This window comes from Elephas maximus, chromosome 18 (assembly GCF_024166365.1).
Source record: "Elephas maximus indicus isolate mEleMax1 chromosome 18, mEleMax1 primary haplotype, whole genome shotgun sequence".
NCBI lineage: Eukaryota > Metazoa > Chordata > Mammalia > Proboscidea > Elephantidae > Elephas > Elephas maximus.
The window spans coordinates 10,425,800-10,446,631 of NC_064836.1; the positions used below are offsets into that span (position 1 = coordinate 10,425,800).

The 20,832-nt window shown below is 40.0% G+C and overlaps 1 protein-coding gene across 2 annotated transcripts in view; it reads left to right on the plus strand.

Annotated features, from left to right (window-relative positions):
* Nucleotides 1–20,832, plus strand: part of IPO9 (importin 9) — a 63,465-nt gene that overhangs the window by 12,716 nt on the left and 29,917 nt on the right. The window contains exons 2-11 of one of the 2 annotated variants that reach the window (XM_049858274.1): nucleotides 7,207–7,268; nucleotides 7,483–7,569; nucleotides 8,320–8,521; nucleotides 14,435–14,523; nucleotides 15,413–15,499; nucleotides 17,261–17,380; nucleotides 17,487–17,587; nucleotides 17,938–17,996; nucleotides 18,827–18,978; nucleotides 19,703–19,801. In XM_049858274.1, the coding sequence (XP_049714231.1) occupies nucleotides 7,207–7,268; nucleotides 7,483–7,569; nucleotides 8,320–8,521; nucleotides 14,435–14,523; nucleotides 15,413–15,499; nucleotides 17,261–17,380; nucleotides 17,487–17,587; nucleotides 17,938–17,996; nucleotides 18,827–18,978; nucleotides 19,703–19,801 (1,058 nt within the window). The remainder of the gene's footprint in view (nucleotides 1–7,206; nucleotides 7,269–7,482; nucleotides 7,570–8,319; nucleotides 8,522–14,434; nucleotides 14,524–15,412; nucleotides 15,500–17,260; nucleotides 17,381–17,486; nucleotides 17,588–17,937; nucleotides 17,997–18,826; nucleotides 18,979–19,702; nucleotides 19,802–20,832) is intronic. The other variant, XM_049858275.1, reaches the window with a different exon arrangement.

Genomic DNA, 20,832 nt, shown 5'->3' on the forward strand with positions numbered 1-20,832 from the left:
CACACAAGGGTCATATCCTTAATATATAAAGAACTTTAAAAAATTGAGGAATAAAGGACCAAAACCCCAACAGAAAAGTAGGGGAAAGACATGAACAGTTCACCCACTCCTCAGAAAAAAACATAACACCCTGAAGTATACAAAAAATGTTTCCACTCACTTGTGATTAAACCAAAAAAATCAAATCCGTTGCCGTCAAGTTGTTTCCAAGGAACGGCTTTTGGATTCAAACTACCAACCTTCTGGTTAACAGACAAGCTTTTAACCACTGTGCCACCAGATTAGAGAACTACAGATTGAAACAACATTGAGCTACCATTTCTTACCTATAAAACTGGCAGAAATTTAAAAGCGTAACACATCCCGTTGCTGAGGCTGTGGAGAAACAGACACTCTTAGACAGTACTGGTAAGAATACATATTGGTACAGTACTGTGGAGGAATATTGGGCCACACCTAACAGTACAACATACACATTTACCTTTGACTCGGCAGTCTCATCTCTGGGAATCTGCCTGAAAATACACAATGTGAAAATACATGTGTGCAGTTATTCATTGTAACGTTGTTTATAAAAGCAAAATATCAGAAATAGCCAAACTGCCTGTACATAAGAGAGTAGTTGAATAAATCATGGTTCTCCCACACAATGGTATATTATGCAGCTGTAAAAAAAAGAATGAGTGCAGTGATTTGGAATGATTTCCAGGTTATAATGTTAACTGAAAAAAGCAAAATGCAAAAGAGTATAATATACAACTCTTCATGTAAAAAAGAAGGGGATCTGGGGTCTTGAAAGCTGGCAAGTAGCCATCTAAGATGCATCAATTGGTCCCAAACCACATGGAGCAAAGGAAAATAAAGAACACCAAAGACACAGGGAAAATATGAGCCCGAGAGAAATATAAAGGGCCACATAAACCAGAGACTCCATCAGGCTGAGAATGGAGGAACTAGATGGTGCCTGGCTACCACCACCAATAACTGCCCTGACAGAGGACACAACAGAGAATCCCTGATGGAGCAGGAGAAAAGGGATGAAGAACTCAAATTCTAGTGAAAAGACCAGACTTATGGTCTGTCTGAAACTGGAGGGACCCCAGAGGTAACGGCACCCGGACTCTCTCAGCCCAAAGCTAAAGCCATTCCCAAAGCCAACTCTTCAGACAAAGATTAGACTGGACTATAAGACATAAAATTATACTGGTGAGGGGTGTGCTTCTTAGCTCAAGTAGACACATGAGATTATGTGGGCAGCCCCTGTCTGGAGGCTAGATGAGAAGGCAGAGGGGGACAGGAGCTAGTTGAATGGACACGGGAAATACAGGGCGGAGAGAAGGAGTGTGCTGTTGTCACATTGTAGGGAGAGCAACTAGGGTCACATAACATGTGTATAAGTTTTTGTATGAGAAACTGACTTGAATTGTAAACTTTGCCTTAAAGCACAATTTAAAAAAAAAAGAAGGGAATTTAAGAAAATACACGTGTATATATGCATTTGTGCAAAAGAAATACAGGTAGGATAAACCAAAAACTAGAGAAACTAGTTACCTATGTTGGAGTGCATGGGGAAGGGTTGGAAAGAAGAGGTTAATGGAAATAAGTTAATAGGATAAGAGAAGTGACATTTCTTAATGTATGCCTTTTTGTATAGCTTTGACTCTGAGAATTGTAGTAATGTTTCACATACCCCCCCCAAAATAAGTAAATAATGAACATCAGACAAAGTGGAGGGAACCCAAAATGGAATAACGGTAGTAACAAATGAACCAAACTATATTACAAATGAATAACAAAACCGTACTGAGGTGATGGGGAAGGAAAAATACTAACCTTACTAACTTGGGAAAATAGTACTTTGACTACATACCTTAAGGCTAAAGTAAAAAATAACTATACACAAAAATTGTACTCTAGTTAATAAATTTATTCTCAAAAGGATATGGGTTAATAGTTCTATAATTATCTTATATCTATTCTAAGATTGAACAACTAATAAAATTTATTATAAAGAGCCAGGTTTATCAATGTCAGAGAAAGAAGTTACATATAAGGAAGGCGGGAGAGTAGAATGAATCTTGAGGTGTTGGGTTAGCAATGGAGGTATCTGTATGATAGTGTGTAAGAATAGGTTATTATAAAAAAAAAAAACTAAACCCACTGCCATCGAGTCGATTCCGACTCATTATACATATGTGTATTTGCTGAGAGGGCCGAGGAACAGTAATACCCCAGAAGCAGTGAGCAACCCAGTGCCCAAGTCTTGGTTTCTAAATACCGTTCTCTAAAAAAAAGAACCAGGGCTCCTTGGAGAAGTTGATTCCAGGTCTTGAGTAGGGAAACTACAAGGTGAGCCTAGAACATCTTGTGATACCAGAAAATAAGAGCATACTTGAAAAGGATTGGGGGTGTGTCCGAAGTTACAGAGGAGCCAACTGGAAAGAGTTCCCACGGCCAAAGCTGGAACAATTTGAGCAACAAAATAATATTGTATGGAAACCCGTTGAGTAAAATAAATATTCATAAGTCCATACGGGGTATAAAATAAATATGTAAATAAATGAAGAGCTAGTTCTTCCTTCAGAAGAATCTAATTAATAAATGTAGAGGGAATAAAGGAACTACAAAGTCACCGTCAGGCAACCAGTACCGTAATAACTATTGCAGGCAGGGTCCACAAATGGATGCTGAAATCAATGGAGGAACGTGGGAAGAAACAGAATATTACTACAGTCTCAAAGTCTCTTTCCCAAGATTTTTATCAGTTACCCAGGGAAAAACAGCACCTTTACAGTGGAAAAATCCAGCAGACCCCACTTATCAAGTGATCAAAGTTAACATCATCAGTATTAAAATTTATCAACAGAATTACTCTCTAGAAGGACACAGCATCACTTCTCTGATATTCTTGCCAAAAATAACCTCAATCTAATCGGGAGAAAACTTTGGTCAGACCCATGTTCAAACACATTCTACAAAAGAACTGATCAGAACTCATCAAATATGTCATGATCATGAAAGACAAGGAAAATATAAGGAACTGTTACACGTTAGAAAAAACTAAGGAGACGACAACAAAATGCAATGTTGAATCCTGGATTGGATTCTGAAACAAAGAAGACAGTAAGGAAAAAACTGGTGAAATTCTAATCAAGTCTGTAGTTTAGTTAACAGTATTATTGTTCTTAAAAAAATAATAGGTGGCATCAAATCAGTTCCAACTCAGTGACCCTATGTACTACAGAGTGAAACACTGCCCGGTCCTGCAAATATTATTGTACCAAAGTTAATTTCTTCTTTTTGACAATTGAACCACAGGTCATACAAGTTGTTAACATCAGGGAAGCATGGGCGAAGAATAACAATAAACTCTACCGTTCAGCTTTTCGCTAAGTCTAAAAGTTATTTCAAAAAAATTTTTTTTTTAATATGTGTATAGATCATTTTCAATAGTGTTTAACCTGCTTACGGGCTGTGCCTCTTGCAAGACAGATCTGTTCGTTATCATGGCAGTCCATGGTATATTCAACATTCTTCATCAACACCACAATCCAAAGACATCAGTTCTTCTTAGATCTCCCTTATTCATTGTCCAGCTTTTGCATGCACATGAGGGGATTGAAAATGCCGTGACTTGGGTCAGGCGCACCTTAGTCTTCAAGGTGACATCTTTGCTCTTCAGCACTTTAAAGAGGCCTTTTGCAGCAGATTTGTCCAATGCGATGTGTCCTTTGATTTCTTGACTGCTGCTTCCATGAGTGTTGATTGTGGATCCAAGTAAAATGAAATCCTTGACAACTTCAATCTCTTCTCTGTTTATCATGATGTAGCTTATTAGTCCAGTTGTGAGGATGTTTGTTTTCTTTATGTTCAGGTGTAATCCATACCGAAGGCTGTAAATCTTCATCAGTAAGTGCTTCAGGTCCTCTCTACTTTCAGCAAGTAAGGTTGTAGCATCTGCATAATGCAGGTCATTAATGAGTCTTCCTCCAATCCTGATGCCCCATTCTTCTTCATATAGTCCAGCTTCTCAGATTATTTGTTCAGCATACAGATTGAATAAGTATGATGAAAGGATACAATCCTGTTGCACATCTTTCCTGACTTTAAACCATGCAGTATCCCCTTGTTCTGTTCGAACAACTGCCTCTTAATCCATGTACAGGTGCCTCATGAGCACAATTAAGTGTTCTGGAATTCCCATTCTTCACAATTTTATCCGTAATTTGTTACAATCCACACAGTCGAATGCCTTAGCATAGTCAACTTATTGACTACAGAGGTAAACATCTTTCTGGTATTTTCTGCTTTCGGCCATGATCTGTCTGACATCAGCAATGGTAACCCTGGTTCCACATCCTCTTCTGAATCTGGCTCGAACTTCTGGTAGTTCCCTGTTGATACACTGCTGCAGCCGCTTTTAAATGATCTTCAGCAGTTTTACTCGTGTGTGATATTAATGATATTGTTTGATAATTGCCACATTCGGTTGGATAACCTTGGGAATGGGCATAAATATGAATCTGTTCCAGTTAGTTGGCCAGGTAGCTGTCTTCCGGATTTCTTGGCATAGTTGAGTGAGCACTTCCAGCACTGCATCCATTTGCTTAAACATCTCAACTGGTATTCCATGAATTCCTGGAGCCTTGTTTTTTGCCAATGTCTTTAGTGCAGCTTGGACTTCTTCCTCCAGTACCATAGGTTCTTGATCATATGCTACCTCCTTAAATGGTTGAATGTTGACCAGTTCTTTTTGGTACAGTGACTGTGTATTTCTTCCATCTTCTTTTGATCCTTCCTGCATCATTTAATATTTTCCCCGTAGAGTCCTTCAATATTGCAACTCAAGGCTTGAATTTTTTCTTCAGTTCTTTCAGCTTGAGACATGCAGAGTGTGTTTTTCCCTTTTGGTTTTCTGTCTCCAGGTCTTTGCACGTGTTATTATAATATTTTACTTTGTCTTCTCGAGCCGCCCTTTGAAATCCCCTGTTCAGCTCTTTACCTTCATCATTTCTTCTTTTCACTTCAGCTACTCGACATTGAAGAGCAAGTTTCAGAGTCTCTTCTGACATCCATTTTGGTCTTTTCTTTCTTTCCTGTCTTTTTTATGACTTTTTGTTTTTTTCATACATGATGTCATTCCACAATTCGTCTGGTCTTCACTCATTAGTGTTTAACGTGTCAAATCTGTTCTTGAGATGGTCTCTAAATTCAGGTGGGATAGACTCATGGTCAAACTTTGGCTCTCGTGGACTTGTTTTAATTTTCTTCTGTTTCACTTGAACTTGCATATGAGGAACTGATGGTCTGTTCCACAGTCGGCCCCTGGCCTTGTCCTGACTGATGATATTGAGCTTTTCCATCATCTCTTTCCACAGATGTAATCAATTTGATTCCTGTGTTTTCCATCTGGCAAGGTCAGTCACTATTTATGTTGGTGAAAAAAGGTATTTGCAATGAAGTAGTTGTTGGTCTTGCAAAATTCTGTTGTGCGATCTCTGACATCATTTGTATCACCAAGGCCATATTTTCCAATTACTAGTCCTTCTTGTTTCCAACTTTTGAATTCCAGTCACCAGTAATTATCAATGCATCCTGATTGCATGTTCATCAATTTCAGAGTGCAGAAGTTGGTAAAAATCTTCAATTTCCTCATCTTTGGCTTTAGTGCATATTTTGTGGATGAGGAAACAAGTTTAGAAAGGGTAAAAGTAGCTTGTCTGAAGTCTGACATGGTAGCTTCAGGATTTGCACCTACGATCCCAATTCCAGAGTGCATGGTCTTAACCACGCTAAATCATAGCACCCTTCAAATGGGAGTGATGAATCTCGTGCACCTACCAAAGTCGTCCAGTTCTGAAAAGCTGCTGTTCATTCTCTGGAACAGCAATGTCGTATAGAAATATAATATGAGTCGCATATGAAATTTTTGAATTTCTGGGTTTTAGTAGCTATAGTAAAGAGGGAAACCCTGGTGGTGCAATGGTTAAGTGCTATGGCTGCTAACCAAGAGGTTGGTAGTTCGAGGCCGCCAGGTGCTCCTTGGAAACTCTTATGAGGCAGTTCTACTCTGTCCTCTAGGGTCACTATAAGTCAGGATTGACTCGACGGCAACGGGTTTGTTTTTTTTTTTTTTTTTTAATAGTAAAGAGGTAAAAAGAAACAGGTGAAATGAATTTTAATACTATGTTCAGTTAATGTGTGCAAAGTATTATTTGAAGATGTAATTGTTATAAAAATTATTAAGATATTTTAGTTTTTTGTTTACATTAAGTTGGAAATCTGGTATATGTGTCACATTTACAGCACATCTCAGTTCTTACTAGCCACACTGCAAGTACTCAATAACCACTATGGCTAGTGGCTGCTATACTGGCTAGCATAGCTCGAGAATGTGATATGTGGAAATTATGATGCCTTCTTGGTCTTACATTCTTCTTCCCTTTTCCACAAATAAATATTTGCTGATTGACTACAAGTGTAAATTAAATCTCAAGTTAAATTTAGGAGTGAGTTAACTGTCTCTTGCCTTGCAGTTCGGGATTTCTGTTTACCTTGCTTGTTAGAAACTTTTCACATGCAACACCTGTATTTTTAGGACTAAGCCTGTTGAAGCCAGGTTTTCTTGAGACTTAATCATCTCGTATCTGGTGGTATATATCTGGGCAGTTCCTGAAATTTCACCTTTTAAGTTTTCCTTGGTGTTAGATAGTACCAGTTTTCAATTAGATACTGCATTCACTGGTCTAAAAGGCCGTTGTTCTCATCTTGGAGGGAAAGATGGTTGGAAGATGCTGTGCAGTGATTGGAGAAAGGAGAGAGTGCTGGAATTGTTCATTGTAAAAAGCTATGCTCTGCAGGCCAACCTGTTTTTTGTATTGAGAGAATCAATTTTAACAGCTGTCAGCACTTTTAAAAGCAACAGATGTAGTTGCATTCTGAAATCTTTCTTTTTGACATCAGGCCAGGGTTAAAAAAAAAAAAAAAAAAACTCATTGCCGTGGAGGTGATTCTGACTCATAGTAGCAACTCTGTAGGACAGAGTAGAACTGCCCCCACAGAGTTTCCAAGGAGCGACTGGTGGATCCGAACTGCCGACCTTTTGGTTGGTAGTCATAGCTCTTAACTACTGCGCCACTAGGACCCAAGATTGCCACATGACTTTCCTGGGTGTTCTTAGACTCATAATGAAGTTTTCTCTTTCAGAGTTCGGTGTGCACTTGGCAGAGCTGACCGTAGATCCCCAGGGGGCACTGGCAATCCGTCAGGTAAGTCCAGACTTGCCCAATTTATAAGCAATTTCCCCTTACTCAGTAATGAAACTTTCTTATGGGAAAGAGAAAGAAAAAGGCCAACTTATAAATAACTTAGGATTTTATACCAGATTCAGATATACTTCAAATATATCAGCCTGTGTCTATGGTTTTTATGTGTGAAGAAAGTCTTTTTCTTGCTGTACTGCTTGGTTTATTCTCTTCACAGCTGGCATCCGTCATTTTGAAGCAATATGTGGAGACTCACTGGTGTGCCCAGTCAGAGAAATTTAGGCCTCCTGAAACTACAGAAAGGGTAAGGAGAGCCATGAGAGTTGTCTACTTGTAGAGATTTAAGGGGCCACCTTAAGAGATTAAGCTATCAAAATTCTTTGACAACATAGAGCAGTCAAAAGTCTACACAGAAAAGGAGATTGGTAGCTAGTATTGAGGACACCACGCTATAGAAGAGAGAGCTTGGATACCCCACTAGTCAGTATTCAAATTCTAGTTCTGCCTTTTACTAGCTAAGAGATATTGAAAATGTATTTAACTTCTAAGCCTCAGTTTCCTAAATCTCTAAAATCAGAATTAAAACACCAGTTTCAGAGGGTTGAAGAGTACATGAAATAATATTTCTACTTAGCACAGTGCTGTGTAAATGTCGTAAACTCTCAAGAAATTTCGAGGTCTAAAGCAGTGCTGTCCATTGGAACATTCTACAGTTATGAAAATGTACTCTGTACTGTCCAGTACTGTTAACTACTAGCCACATATAGCTACTAAGCTCTTGAAGTGTGGCTAGTGCAACTGAGAAACTAAATTTTAAATTTTATTTATATTTGATTTAAACTTAAATGGCCACATATGGCTAGTGGCTACTGTAATAGACAGCGTAAGATCACAGATGAACTCTTGAGTGAATTATTTGTCAAGTTTGTGTATAGGAATTTTCATTAAATATGCAGTTATCTTGTACGCGTTGTTTTTCCAATGCATAAACAAGACTTGCCTCTGCCAATCACTTATAACCTAGTCTAATGGAAGATAGGCTTCTCCTCTACAGGCAAAAATTGTTATCCGGGAGCTGTTGCCCAATGGGTTGAGAGAATCAATAAGCAAGGTGCGCTCTAGTGTGGCCTATGCAGTGTCAGCCATTGCTCACTGGGACTGGCCCGAAGCCTGGCCCCAACTCTTCAACCTGCTCATGGAGATGTTGGTGAGCGGAGATTTAAATGCAGTCCATGGAGCCATGCGCGTGCTGACAGGTACGGGAAGCCTTTTCTCTGGTAATGGTACTTGGACCCCAAGTGACAGTGTACTTATAAGAAGCTATGCCAAGGAGTGGCCCAGACCAGTAGGAATGGAAATTCATAGCTCTCTCACTGATACCGCTACTCCGTCCTAGTTTTAATGTCTGTTTACCCTCCAGCTCCGTTGGTTTCTTCCAGGGAATTAAGTTGGTATACCAAAACCAAATCAAACCAAACCCAGTGCTGTCAAGTCGATTCCGACTCATTGCGACCCTATAGGACAGAGTAGAACTGCCCCATAGAGTTTCCAAGGAGCACCTGGTAGATTTGAACTGCCGACCCTTTGGTTAGCAGCCATAGCACTTAAACCACTACACCACCAGGGTTTCCTTAAGTTGGTATAGTATTGCTTTTACCAGCAAACCTTACCACTTAAGAATGCAGTAACGGCATGGTGATTAAGCGCTCAGATTTTGATTCGTATTCTGGCCATACCTCAACCCAAGTTATTTAGCCTCTTAAGCCTCAGTTTCCTTGTATATAAAATAATGATAATGTCTACCTCAAAGGGGATTTTGATAGTTTAAATGAGCTAATCTATGAAAACTTTTTAGCATAGTAACTGACATGTGGGAAACACTTTAGCCATTATGATTATTATCATCATTATATATCATTTTCCACTTAGTTCAGCCAGGTTAGAAAATAGTGAAATGGAATTTTTATAGAAATAATAAGAAAGTACACAAACATCGTGTAGATGTATAATCCCGACCTTTGTTTGGCCAGCTTAGGGAGTACGCAGCCTCCTGTATCTTCCTTTCTCTATCTTCCTTTCTCTCTTCTGAGAAATCAATATAAATATTTGAACTTTTAGTTGAAGGAAGTTTAGTGGATACCTCTTCTAATCCTGATTAATCTATCAGTACATCCCAGAACCTACTTTCATATATCCCTAGGTACGGCCTGAGTTTTCCCGTCTTTCGCAAGTTTGGCTCTGCTTCCTGTCCCCCTGGATGAAATTACTGTTTGCTTTGCCTCAAGGAATCCTTACCTGAACTTTAGCCATATCGTTTTGATCTTTTAGATATGACCTTTTCCCTCTGTTCGTATAGGCTTGTGGACATCCTATCCATATCTTTTTTGTTTTTCTTTCTCATTCAAAAATTTATACACAATTGTTTAGTAACATTGGTTGCGGTCCCTGCAATATGTCAGCACTCCCCCTTTCCCTTTATTATACTGGGTTCCCTGTTTCCATTTGTCCAGTTTTTCTGTCCCTTCCTGCCTTCTCAACTTTGCTTTTGGACAAGTGTTGCCTATTTGGTCTCATATACTTTAATTGAACTGAGAAGCACAATCCTCACCTGTGTTATTTTTTTGTTTTATAACCTAGTGCCGTCGAGTCGATTCTGACTCATAGCGACCCTATAGGACTATAATCTGTTTTACAGGCCTCTCTAATCTTCTATAATCCCTTCAGTTCTGAGTTAGTAGGGTGTCCTGGGGCCATAGTCTTGAAGGTTCTTCTAGTCTCTGTCAGACCAGTAAGCCTGGTCTTTTTTGTGTGTGTGAATTTGAATTTCTACATTTTTCTCTTGTGCTGTCTGGGACCCTCTATTGTGATCCCTGTCAGAGTGGTCATTGGTAAAAGCCGGGCGCCACCTAGTACTTATAGGCTGAGGCTGTGGCTCATGTAGTCCATTAGTCCTTTGGAGTAATATTTTCCTCATGTGTTTGGTTTTCTTCATTCTCCTCTGCTCCAAACGGGACCAAGAGATGTATCGTAGGTGGCTGCTCGCAAGCTTTTTAAGACCCCAGGTGCTACTCGCCAAAGTAGGATGTAGAACATTTTCTTTATGAACTATGTTAAGCCAGTTGACCTAGATGTCCCCCAAGACCATGGTCCCCAGCCCTCAACTCTAGTAACTTGGTCCCTCAAGGTGTTTGGATATGTCTAGGAAGCTTCTATGCCTCTGCCTTGGTCAAGTTATGCTGACTTCCCCTGTATTGTGTATTGTCATCTCCTTCACCAAAGTTAACGTTTGTCTACTATGTAGTTAGTGATTTCCCCTCCCATCTCTCCACTTATTCGTAACCATCAAACGTTTTTTTTTTTCTGTGTGTAAACCTTTCCTTGGGTTTTTATAATAGTGATCTCATACAGTGTCCTTTTGTGATTGACTTATTTCTCTCAGTATGATGCCATCCAGATCCATCCGTGTTGTAAGATGTTTCACAGATTCATCATTGTTCTTTATTGTTGGGTAGTATTCCATCGTGTGTATGTACCATAATTCATTTATCCATTCATCTGTTGATGGGCACTTAGGTTGAGTCAATCTTGTCAGTATTGTGAATAGTGCTGCAATGAACACGTGTGCATATGTTTATTCATGGGATGGCTCTTACTTCTCTCGGATATATTCCTAGGAGTGGGATTGCTGGATCGTATGGTATTTCTATTTCTAGTTTTTTAAGTAGGTGCATATCGTTTTCCATAGTGGTTGTACCATTTGATGTTACATAAGAGTTCCAGTCTCCCCACAGCCTCTCCAACATTTGTTACTTTCTGGGTTTTTTTGATCAGTAATGTCAGGGTGAGATGGTATCTCATTGTAGTTTTGATCTGCATCTTTCTAATGTCTAATGATTGATTGCAAGCATTTCCTTATGTGTCTGTTAGCTGCCTGAATGTCTTCTTGGTGAAGTATCTGTTTGTATCCTTTGCCTGTTTTTTAAATTGGATTATTTGTCATTCTGTTGTTGAGGGTTTGAAGTATTCTGTAGATTTTAGAGATTAGACTTTTGTCAGATATGTTGTAGCCAAAAATTTTTTCCTAGTCTGTAGGTTCTCTTTTTACTCTTTTGGCGAAGTCTTTTAATGAGCATAAATGTTTAATTTTTAGGAGCTTCTAGTTATTTAGTTTATCTTCTGGTGTTTGTGCATTGTTAGTTATGGTTTGTATCGTATTTATGCCATGTCTGAGGGTCCTTTCAGTTATGGTTTGTATTGTATTTATGCCATGTATGAGGGCCCCTAGCATTGTCTGCCCATATCTTATCTGTTTCTCTATGATTTGATAGCTTTCCTGAAATGTGTTCTTATCTGATTGTGAATGCCAGCTCTACTCTTTTTGAAAAATCTCAGTTTACTGAATTTAGCATCTAGGCCCAATATTACTAGTCCATTTGATATTAATGGTAGAAAATATTCTATGTCCGAAAGCTAATCCTTCCTTTCTTTTTGTTTCAAAACCCCCTCTTCCTGTGCCCCAGCTGGTTTTTTGAGCTACCCACTATATTATTATCCGACAAAACTTCAGTTTTTAACTCAAGTGCAAAGCACTTACCAAAAGGTCAAGGTGATTCTTGCTCGGGTTTTCACTTCCCTCACTTCCCTGCTTATTTCCCTTGCTTCTCTTTTATGACCCTTTCAGGCAATTTCATACACCTCTCTCCATGGAATTGACCTTCTAAGATTCTTTATTTACAACATCATGGTGCCAGAATGCCATTTAACAGATATGTTCTCTATCAAGGGAAGGGAGCCTATTTCCTCTCAATCTTCCAAAACAAAGTTCAGCCCCTTTTTGACAACCTTAGAGAAAAAGGTAATTGTGCATTTATACTGGTTTGGATGCTGATGAGCCCTCATGGTGCTTGACTTTAGAAAATTATTGTTCAGTGAGATCATTCCTCTGTCAGACACAGGGAAATTTCTGTCCTTTTGTAATAGATTCACCAGACATGGAATGGATAGCAGCCAGTCTCCATCCCCAAATAGCTGCTCCATATAGTTTCAGACAAGGGCATACTTCTCTGACAAAAGAAATTCAGACATGTGCGATGGTAGCAGGTCATTGGTATATGGACAGGAGTCCATTAGGAAAGGAAGCTGATTCTCTTCTAAGTTTTTAAGATACTGTCCCAGTCTCCCCCTTAATGAGGCTTCCCATCAAACTCATCTATTTATGAAAAAGACCTGTGATTTGAAGGAAGTGCAAACACAGCTAAGGACTGAAATGTTTGATCCACAAATTTCAGCATTTTTTTCAGTTTCAAAGAAGTTTGGAAATTAAAGCGTTGCTGGTAGCCCAAGCCTTTTCTGATCTGCTGAGTGACCTCAGAAAACTTATTGTGTACTTAAGCCTATAAAGTGTTAATAAATTGAGGCTACCAGGAATGATTATAAGAGGGTAAAAAAGGTGATTAAGTACTTTATTCGTAGAATTTAATTATACTACATTTTTTCATAAAACCTGCTTATCATTAATATGCCATCTATCGTATTTGTTTGGACTACTTGGGATTCTAAATGAAGTCGAAATGTTAACTTACCCTTCAACACTCCAGATTTATTCCTCAGGAAGAAACCAGAGCTAGTACAGAAGACTCAGCCTAGAGTATTTGATCCTCATTTAATTTGTGAGGATTGATATTGCCCAAAGTTTGTGAGTATATTAACCTTGAAAATGCCAACTTGCATCTCTAGTTGTATATCCTCCTGCAAAATGTCACCCAATTAGGGTCCGTGCCCTGGAGCAGTCGAGCCAATAAAATGTACTCCAAGTCAGAAGGAGTGAGAAAGTTTATTCAGGAGGTGTATACATCACCCGGGACCCAGCAGCAACACAGACTGTCTCTAAGGAGTCCCAAAGAACAATTTTACATTAGAGTTTATATAGAATTTTACAAGGATTAGAAGTGCCTTTGTAGTCAGCAGATGGCCTGGCTGGGGGAGTTATTCATTACAAAATAGTGACAAAAGACTATCAAACTGAAGAGATGCATGCTCGGCATCTCTTTATCAGGCTAAAGACATACATATCAGACACCTGGGCTCTAATTTTCCTGTGGGGGGGTTGTAAGTCACAGGTGTTTGGACAGAACAAAATGAAGGTATTTGCATCAGATTAAAATAAAGAACAAAGTCATTAACATTAGGTCAGAACAAAGTCATTAACAAAGGTATGTGAAAGAGGAGGCTGGCAGAGGAAGGAGAAAAACTTACAGGTTCTTCATGGTGTTAGTTATGTCAAGCTCTCGTTCACCCGCTTTGAAAAGGAGAAAACATGCTGGGGAGTATTGGGGTCGCACAAAATGTCCCAACTGATTAGGATTGTTTTTATAGTCATGTGGAAGAGCCAGGAAAAGCATCAGATAGCGTAAACAGAAGGTCAGTTATTGGAACTCAAGTTAGTGTTTCTAATGCTTAGTAATGTGAGATCCAGAGCCCTTCATGCTGCCTCAAGGCCTTGTGTTTTGCTGTTGTTATTGGTGGTGGTGGTGGTTCTGGGGGGAAAGGGGGAGTGAACGGAAAGGTGTGACCCATATTTCTCTCACCTTCAAGTCTCCTTTTGCATTAACGTTGCTTTTTGCCAATTCGTGTAGGAGATCCCCTTCTGTTCCGGTTACCATCGCACTCTGACTTCTAGATCAATAAATGTCACCCACTAAGCAGAGTATCATATACAGAGTGGAGTTGAGTCCTGTTAGGTGTGCACATATTTTAATCATGTGCGTCAAAATAGCTTGCCATGAGAGAATATTGAAAACAAAGAGACCTAGAAATGCATCTGAATGTTGACGGAGGGCACAAACTAGATTGTTACAGAATTTTCCCAAATTGCCCTCATAAGGACTTACAGAGTTCTTTTACAGATTCTCTTTTCATATATATGTGTTAAGGTTTTCTTTCTTAATCGCTTGTATTTTCCTTTGTCTCCAATTGTTCTCTTTCCCCTTCTACAAATAATCAGTAACACTTAAATCTTTTCCTTCCCTAGGATAAGGCCACCAGGTTAGAGTGTTTGCCTGCATGCTCTCTGATTGGGAGCTGCCACCTAGAAGCAGTTTGGAAAATTTTCACACTTAATATCTTTGTAAAGCAATAGTTTTTTTCCAATGTTACTTTTTTCTTTGTAGAATTCACTCGAGAAGTGACAGACACACAGATGCCACTCGTTGCTCCTGTCATTCTGCCAGAGATGTATAAAATCTTCACCATGGCTGAGGTATGAAATCTCAGCTCCAAGATCACACAGTCAGTAAGGGCTACTCCCAACTCTGGTCAGCTTCTATCTCAGCTGGGAGGCCGTTGTTTCTGAAAGCTGCTAATCTCCATGCCTGAAGACTAGAACTGACCAAGACGTGAATCTGGATTAGCCTCAGAACATTTTGTTCATAACTACAAGGGCAAACCTTTGATAAGAGTGAAATAGCTGAAATATTTATTCACATATCTCATACCCCCGGGCATCCCATAACCGCTAAGTACCCTAGTGCCTTTATGCTACCTTTAGCCTTTCATTGAGGCATCCGACCTAAGCTTGCTCACCTCAGCTAAGTATTTGGAAGCAATCTATCACTGTATTGCATATAATAGACCCTTAGTATACTGTATATATATTTGATTGACATGTATATGGATGGTTACTCATTCACAATAAGATATGAATGCCTGATAGGTAACGTTGTAACCATAGCAGGAGTTGTGAGGATGGTGCAGGACCGGGTATTGTTTTGTTCTGCTTGTACTTAAGGTCTCCATGAATCAGAACTGACTCAAGAGCAGCTAACAACTCTCCCTTCCCCCTCAACCACGAGTATTTGCATTTTAAATGAAATACACTGGCCATGTTGAGATTTCAAGCAGTACCCAGTCAGATATTTTTAATCAAACCAGTCCACAGAGGCCTATATATAAGGCTAATCCCGGTAAATTCTGACATTGTGATCCTGCTGCCTTTCATTCTCTGAATTACAGAAGGCTGTCTTCTGGACATGAATGGATAACGTTTCTGATCTCTCTAGGGGATCCAATCCCATGTGAGGGTTGAGTAGTCAGCTTCAGCACTAGTCACAGATACCGATGTCATGGCTCTGCTGTAACCTTTACCCCAGGTATATGGTATTCGAACCCGTTCCCGAGCTGTGGAGATATTTACCACTTGTGCCCATATGATCTGTAACATGGAGGAGCTGGAAAAGGTGAGTGAGCCTTTCATGCTCCTAAGTCTTTATTAATGCCTTCTGTTGCAGGTGTAGCAGTGACTCATTTCAGGACAGTAGTACCAGAAGGCACGCTAGCCAGTGTTGTGGAGAGATTGAACATTTTCATTTGTGTATAAAACTTATTTTCCTTCCGTGTGAGCCATATTTCTTCTAACACCTTATCCTGTACTAATTTTTATACTAGTCATCACTCAGAAATTTCCTACCCTTTTATAATTCTCTAGCATGAAACAAAGCTGGCTGAAAAGCACTGATCCTGTGATTCAGAAGCCTTTCTGAAAAGTTGGTCTTATATAAGAGGGTTGAGATGAGGAACTGCAAGTGTTAGATAAGGATACAGAACACCTCCAGTGACTCTACGCATGCCCTTCTAGTTGGGACTTGAGCTTAGAGACATCTTTTGATGCTTCTGTGAAGGGTGGAATCACCTTGCAAAAGGCAATTTGGCCTTTGTTCTTGGTTCTTTGGGGCTAAACCAACACCTGAGGCTAATGAATGGAGCCTGACCAGACCAAGAGGGACTACCTGGGGGCCCAATGCCTCATCTCATGATGCACGACATAATCTATGGTGACCTTTTGGTGAGGCTGATAAAAAGACCCTTAAGCCCTAAGGCTCAGATGGGACAGTCCTCTTGGAAATGTAGTGCACCCTCTTGGGACACGGAAGTTCTGCTCTGGGACCTTTCCTATGCATCTCTTCATTTGTATCCAGTTTTTGTTGTATTAAAACTGTTATCGAGGTATGGTGTTTTCCAAGAATCCCTGATGGAACAGGATGAAAAGTGAGATACAGAACTCAAATTCCAGTTAAAAAAACAAACTTAATGGTCTGACCTAGACTGGAGGGACCCCAGAGGTCTTGGCCCCCAGACTCTCTGTTACCCCAAAACTAAAACCATTTCTGAAGCCAACTATTCAGACAGAGATTAGACTGGACTATAAAATGTAAAATAAAACTGGTGAGGAATGTGTCTCTTAGCTCAAGTAGACACATGAGACTATGTGGGCAGCTCTTGTCCAGAGGCAAGATGAGAAGACAGAGCCGGACAGGAGCTGGTTGAATGGACACGGGAAACACAGGGTGGAGAGGAGTATGCTTTCACATTATAGCAAGAGCAACTAGGATGACTTAACAGTGTGTGTGTAAGTTTTTGTGTGAGAAACTGACGTGAATTGTAAACTTGCACTTAAAGCACACTTTTTTAAAAAAAGAAAAAAACAAGGTATGGTGTTTTGCGTGAGCTCTGTGAGTTGTTCCAGTGAATTGTAGGACCTGAGGAGTAGCAGGAAAGTCTGGCTGGTCTGAAGTGGAAGAGTCATATGGACTCCTGAGCTTGCGTTTGGAACCCTGAGGAGGTAGAGGAAAACCCCAAATTTGGGGCTGGCTGGTCTAAAGTGGAAGGGGTCATGTGGCCTCCCGAGCTTGTGGGTGGTACCCGCTGACCTAGCCCTGAGTAGCTAGGGATGAGGGACAGAAGGGCTGTGTGGGCAGCTGGTTTCTGAACTGAACGGGGAAGGGAGGCTGAGATTTCCATAGAACGCAGAAAATGTGTGAAGTGGAATTTGTTACCCACCATGCATTTTGGCATCAGAAGTGAGTGCTCTTTGTCTCTCTGGACTAGTTTGCACAATTGGTACAGTCCATAGGATTTGCTAGCGCGACCCTGACTGCACACCTCAGATGTCAGTGTTTGATACGTGCATTGAAGCCACTGATTTTGGTTTCTATTATCAGGGTGCAGCCAAAGTCTTGATCTTTCCCGTGGTGCAGCAGTTCACAGAAGCCTTTGTTCAGGCCCTCCAGATACCAGATGGCCCCACATCTGACAGTGGGTTTAAAATGGAGGTCCTAAAGGTAAATGCTTACTACCAACAAGATACTTGACGTTTGAGAAGGTGGTCTGAAATCACTGATTTCTTCTACCTAACTTATAACCCCTTGGGTCTTTTTAACATCCCAGGCAGTGACAGCGCTGGTGAAAAACTTTCCAAAGCACATGGTTGCCTCCATGCAGCAGATTCTGCCTATTGTGTGGAACACCCTGACTGAGAGCGCGGCTTTATATCCTTTCCTGAAAATATAAGGAACCTGCTACCACCTATAGTTGGAAATCTAGCTTTGGGTCTTGCATCCTTTGGTCTCACTTTTTTAAAACGAGTGTTTTTGCTTATTTGTTTATTTTTAAGTGTCTACAAAGGCCTAGCTGACTGCTTCTAAAAAAATTAGTCATTGAAAAACCCTATGGAGCACAGTTCCACTCTGATACACATGGGGTCGCCATGAGTCAGAATCTCCTCAACGGCAGCTGGTATTTTTTTTGGTTTTACTCTTAGTGTTGGAGTGTACAACATCCCCTTGTAGAGCGTATGTAAGGCAGATTCCAAATTCTATTTCTTCACTTTTCATCATACTTATGTGAGGACAGAAGTAAATTACACAGAGGAAGTAGAAGATCCTGTGGATTCTGATGGTATGTAAGTTTATCTGACCTTAACAGATATACCAGTTAGTGGGAAAGGGGATCTAGGAAAAGAAAAAATCCAGAAACAGAAAAAAGCAGTAATTTAAAGGCTTTACTGTCTTAAGCGAGTTTTCTAATAGTTTTCTTTCCATGTGTTAGATATGACAAACATACGTTAGATATGACAAGCGTAGAACGTTGTGGGGAGATGAGAAATTGAAAATTTTTAACTAATCTGTTTCTCATAGACATTTGCATAAATCTCATGAAATCATAGAATTTCTGAGTTGGAAGAGACACCTTAAAGGCCGTCTGTAATCCAGCCTATTTCTAGCATCTTGACTAGTTTAATTTTGGAGTTCCAGGTGATAATACTTTCATTTCTTTTTTAAAGTTTTTAAGTGTTCCAGATTAAAGGTAGACATTCTGGGAAATACAGTAAAATCTATGAGAGCCGGATCTCGATGGTATGCCTTGTCTTTCCGGGTCTTGCAAGTTTTCCACCTTTGACAGGATACACAGTCTTATCACTTTTCTGTTGCTCTTTTTAGTGGGAAATATTTGAGTTCTCCTTCTCCGGTGGGTTTCTGCCTTACACAGGTTCCGGCTTTCGCAGGTTTTGCTGTATATTCGGTGTTCCTGATTCTTTTACTTTAAAATCCAAAGAGTATTTAATATACTCAAAAGTTCCTTCCTCTGACTCCTCAGCCCCTCCACTCATCCCTTGAGAATAATAGGCAAGTGCTTTAAATATTCATTAATTGACAAAGATGATGTAGTTCATGTCCCACATACATACTTTCTTGCCACTGACTTCTTTTCTTGTGTATTTTCTGTAGGTGAAGTCCTGGGCTTTGAGAATCTTGTCTTCAGCATTTTTGAATTTGTTCACGCCCTACTGGAAAACAGCAAATTCAAAAGCACTGTGAAGAAGGCCTTGCCTGAGCTGATTTACTATGTCATCCTCTACATGCAGATCACTGAGGAGCAGGTAACGGACACTCTGGGACAGTTACCAGCCTGTGTTTGTGAAGTGCAGCTTGGTGCATGTGAGGCCTCCATCAGCTGAAAACTGTCTCTATAAATAGAGCCCTGGAAGAATAACTGTGTGCGAAATTCTAGAAAAGCAGTGATACCACTTTATTGTCAAACCCTTCAGTATAAGGGCTCTGTCAACTCCTATATTAGGTTATTGGACTTTCAGAATATTTTTACCATTAGTGGAATCTCTGCAGGACCACTGATCAAAGACACTGTATCTAAGAGAGCCTATTCCTTCTATAAATAGTGAAATATAGAGATCAGATCATTGGCCTAGCTGGTGGGTCATTAAAACCAAAAAGGAACATTAAGGAATAAGATAATTGCTTCTCTTCTGTAAAACAGCTCAGGAATTGACATAACTTTCCCAGTAAATATCCCATCAGACCTAGTAGGTTCAGGAAATTTATCTGTCAAAGAGTGATAGTTGATTGACAACAGCAGAGAGCTAGTAATCTGCTAAATTCCATAATAGGGTCTGCTAGAGAGCAATAGCCATTACTGTCTACCTTGAGAAAACATTTGCTTCTCTACATCAAAAAGAAGACTTCGAGGCCAGAGCCTTCTTCAAGGTTAAAACAAAAGGTTAGGATCTTCCTGCGTATTGATGAAAAGAGGGAACATGTGAAACAGATTGACAGCCTCACAAAGACCTAACTTCATCATCCTTTCAGATTAAAGTATGGACAGCCAACCCTCAACAGTTCGTAGAAGATGAAGATGATGATACTTTCTCCTATACTGTTAGAATTGCAGCTCAAGACCTTTTGCTGGTAAGAGGGTTACCTTGATCTCCAGCCAAGTAAGCCTAATTTAATCACCTCAGCTTTTCCTCCTCCTTCTAGGCGTCTAACCCAAGGCAAGCGTATCATTGGGAAGCCTTATAGCAACCTTTTTCAGGGGATACAAGAGAATATCTCAAATGAAGCTTGACTCTTGGGCATTCCAAAGTCATTGCTACTGCTTCTTATTTACAAGTAAATGTTAGATGTAAGAATTGTGCACAGGATAAACTATTGTAATGAGTAAGGGCTGTTGAATCTGGAACATTTTAGTTTAATCCAGTCCTCAGCAAGAATTTATGACACAAACCAGAGGTTGGCAAACTGTAAAAGAAAAAATTGATTGCTGAGACATGAACATCCAAACACCTGCTCCTGTTTTCCTTGGCTCCTTTGACTGTGGTATACCAGTCATCTCTACACTGAAGTACTATGGAGAAGCTGCCACTTTCTGCCTGTTGGATGAGAGGTTTGTTCTCATTGTTGGTGAATCGCTTCTCGTCATTTAGTATTTCTAAGGCACCTATGAAAGATCACAGTGGATTTCAGTTAGTAGATTAGCCTTATTTTTCTATAATCAGGCTCAAGAGAATAAATAACTGGGTCCATTGTCACCCAAAGCTGAATCTATCATTGTTCCTTATACTCTTCTGAATTTGGCCAAAGGAAGCAACTGTCTAGCCACTACAATGCCTAAGCACTGAAGAAATACAGACTGTTACTGTAACTTCATTGTTGTTGTTAGGTGCCATCCACTCGATTCTGACTCATAGCCACTCTATGTACAACAGAATGAAACAATGCCCAGTCCTGTGCCATCCTCATGATTATTGCCATGCTTGAGCCCATTGTTGCAGCCACTGTGTCAGTCCATCTCCTTGAGGGTCTTCCTCTTTTTTGCTGACCCTCTACTTTACCAAGCATGATGTCCCTCTCCGGGGACTGATCCGTCCTGATAACATGTCCAGAGTACATGAGATACAGTCTCTCTATCCTTGCCTCCAAGGAGAATTCTGACCGTA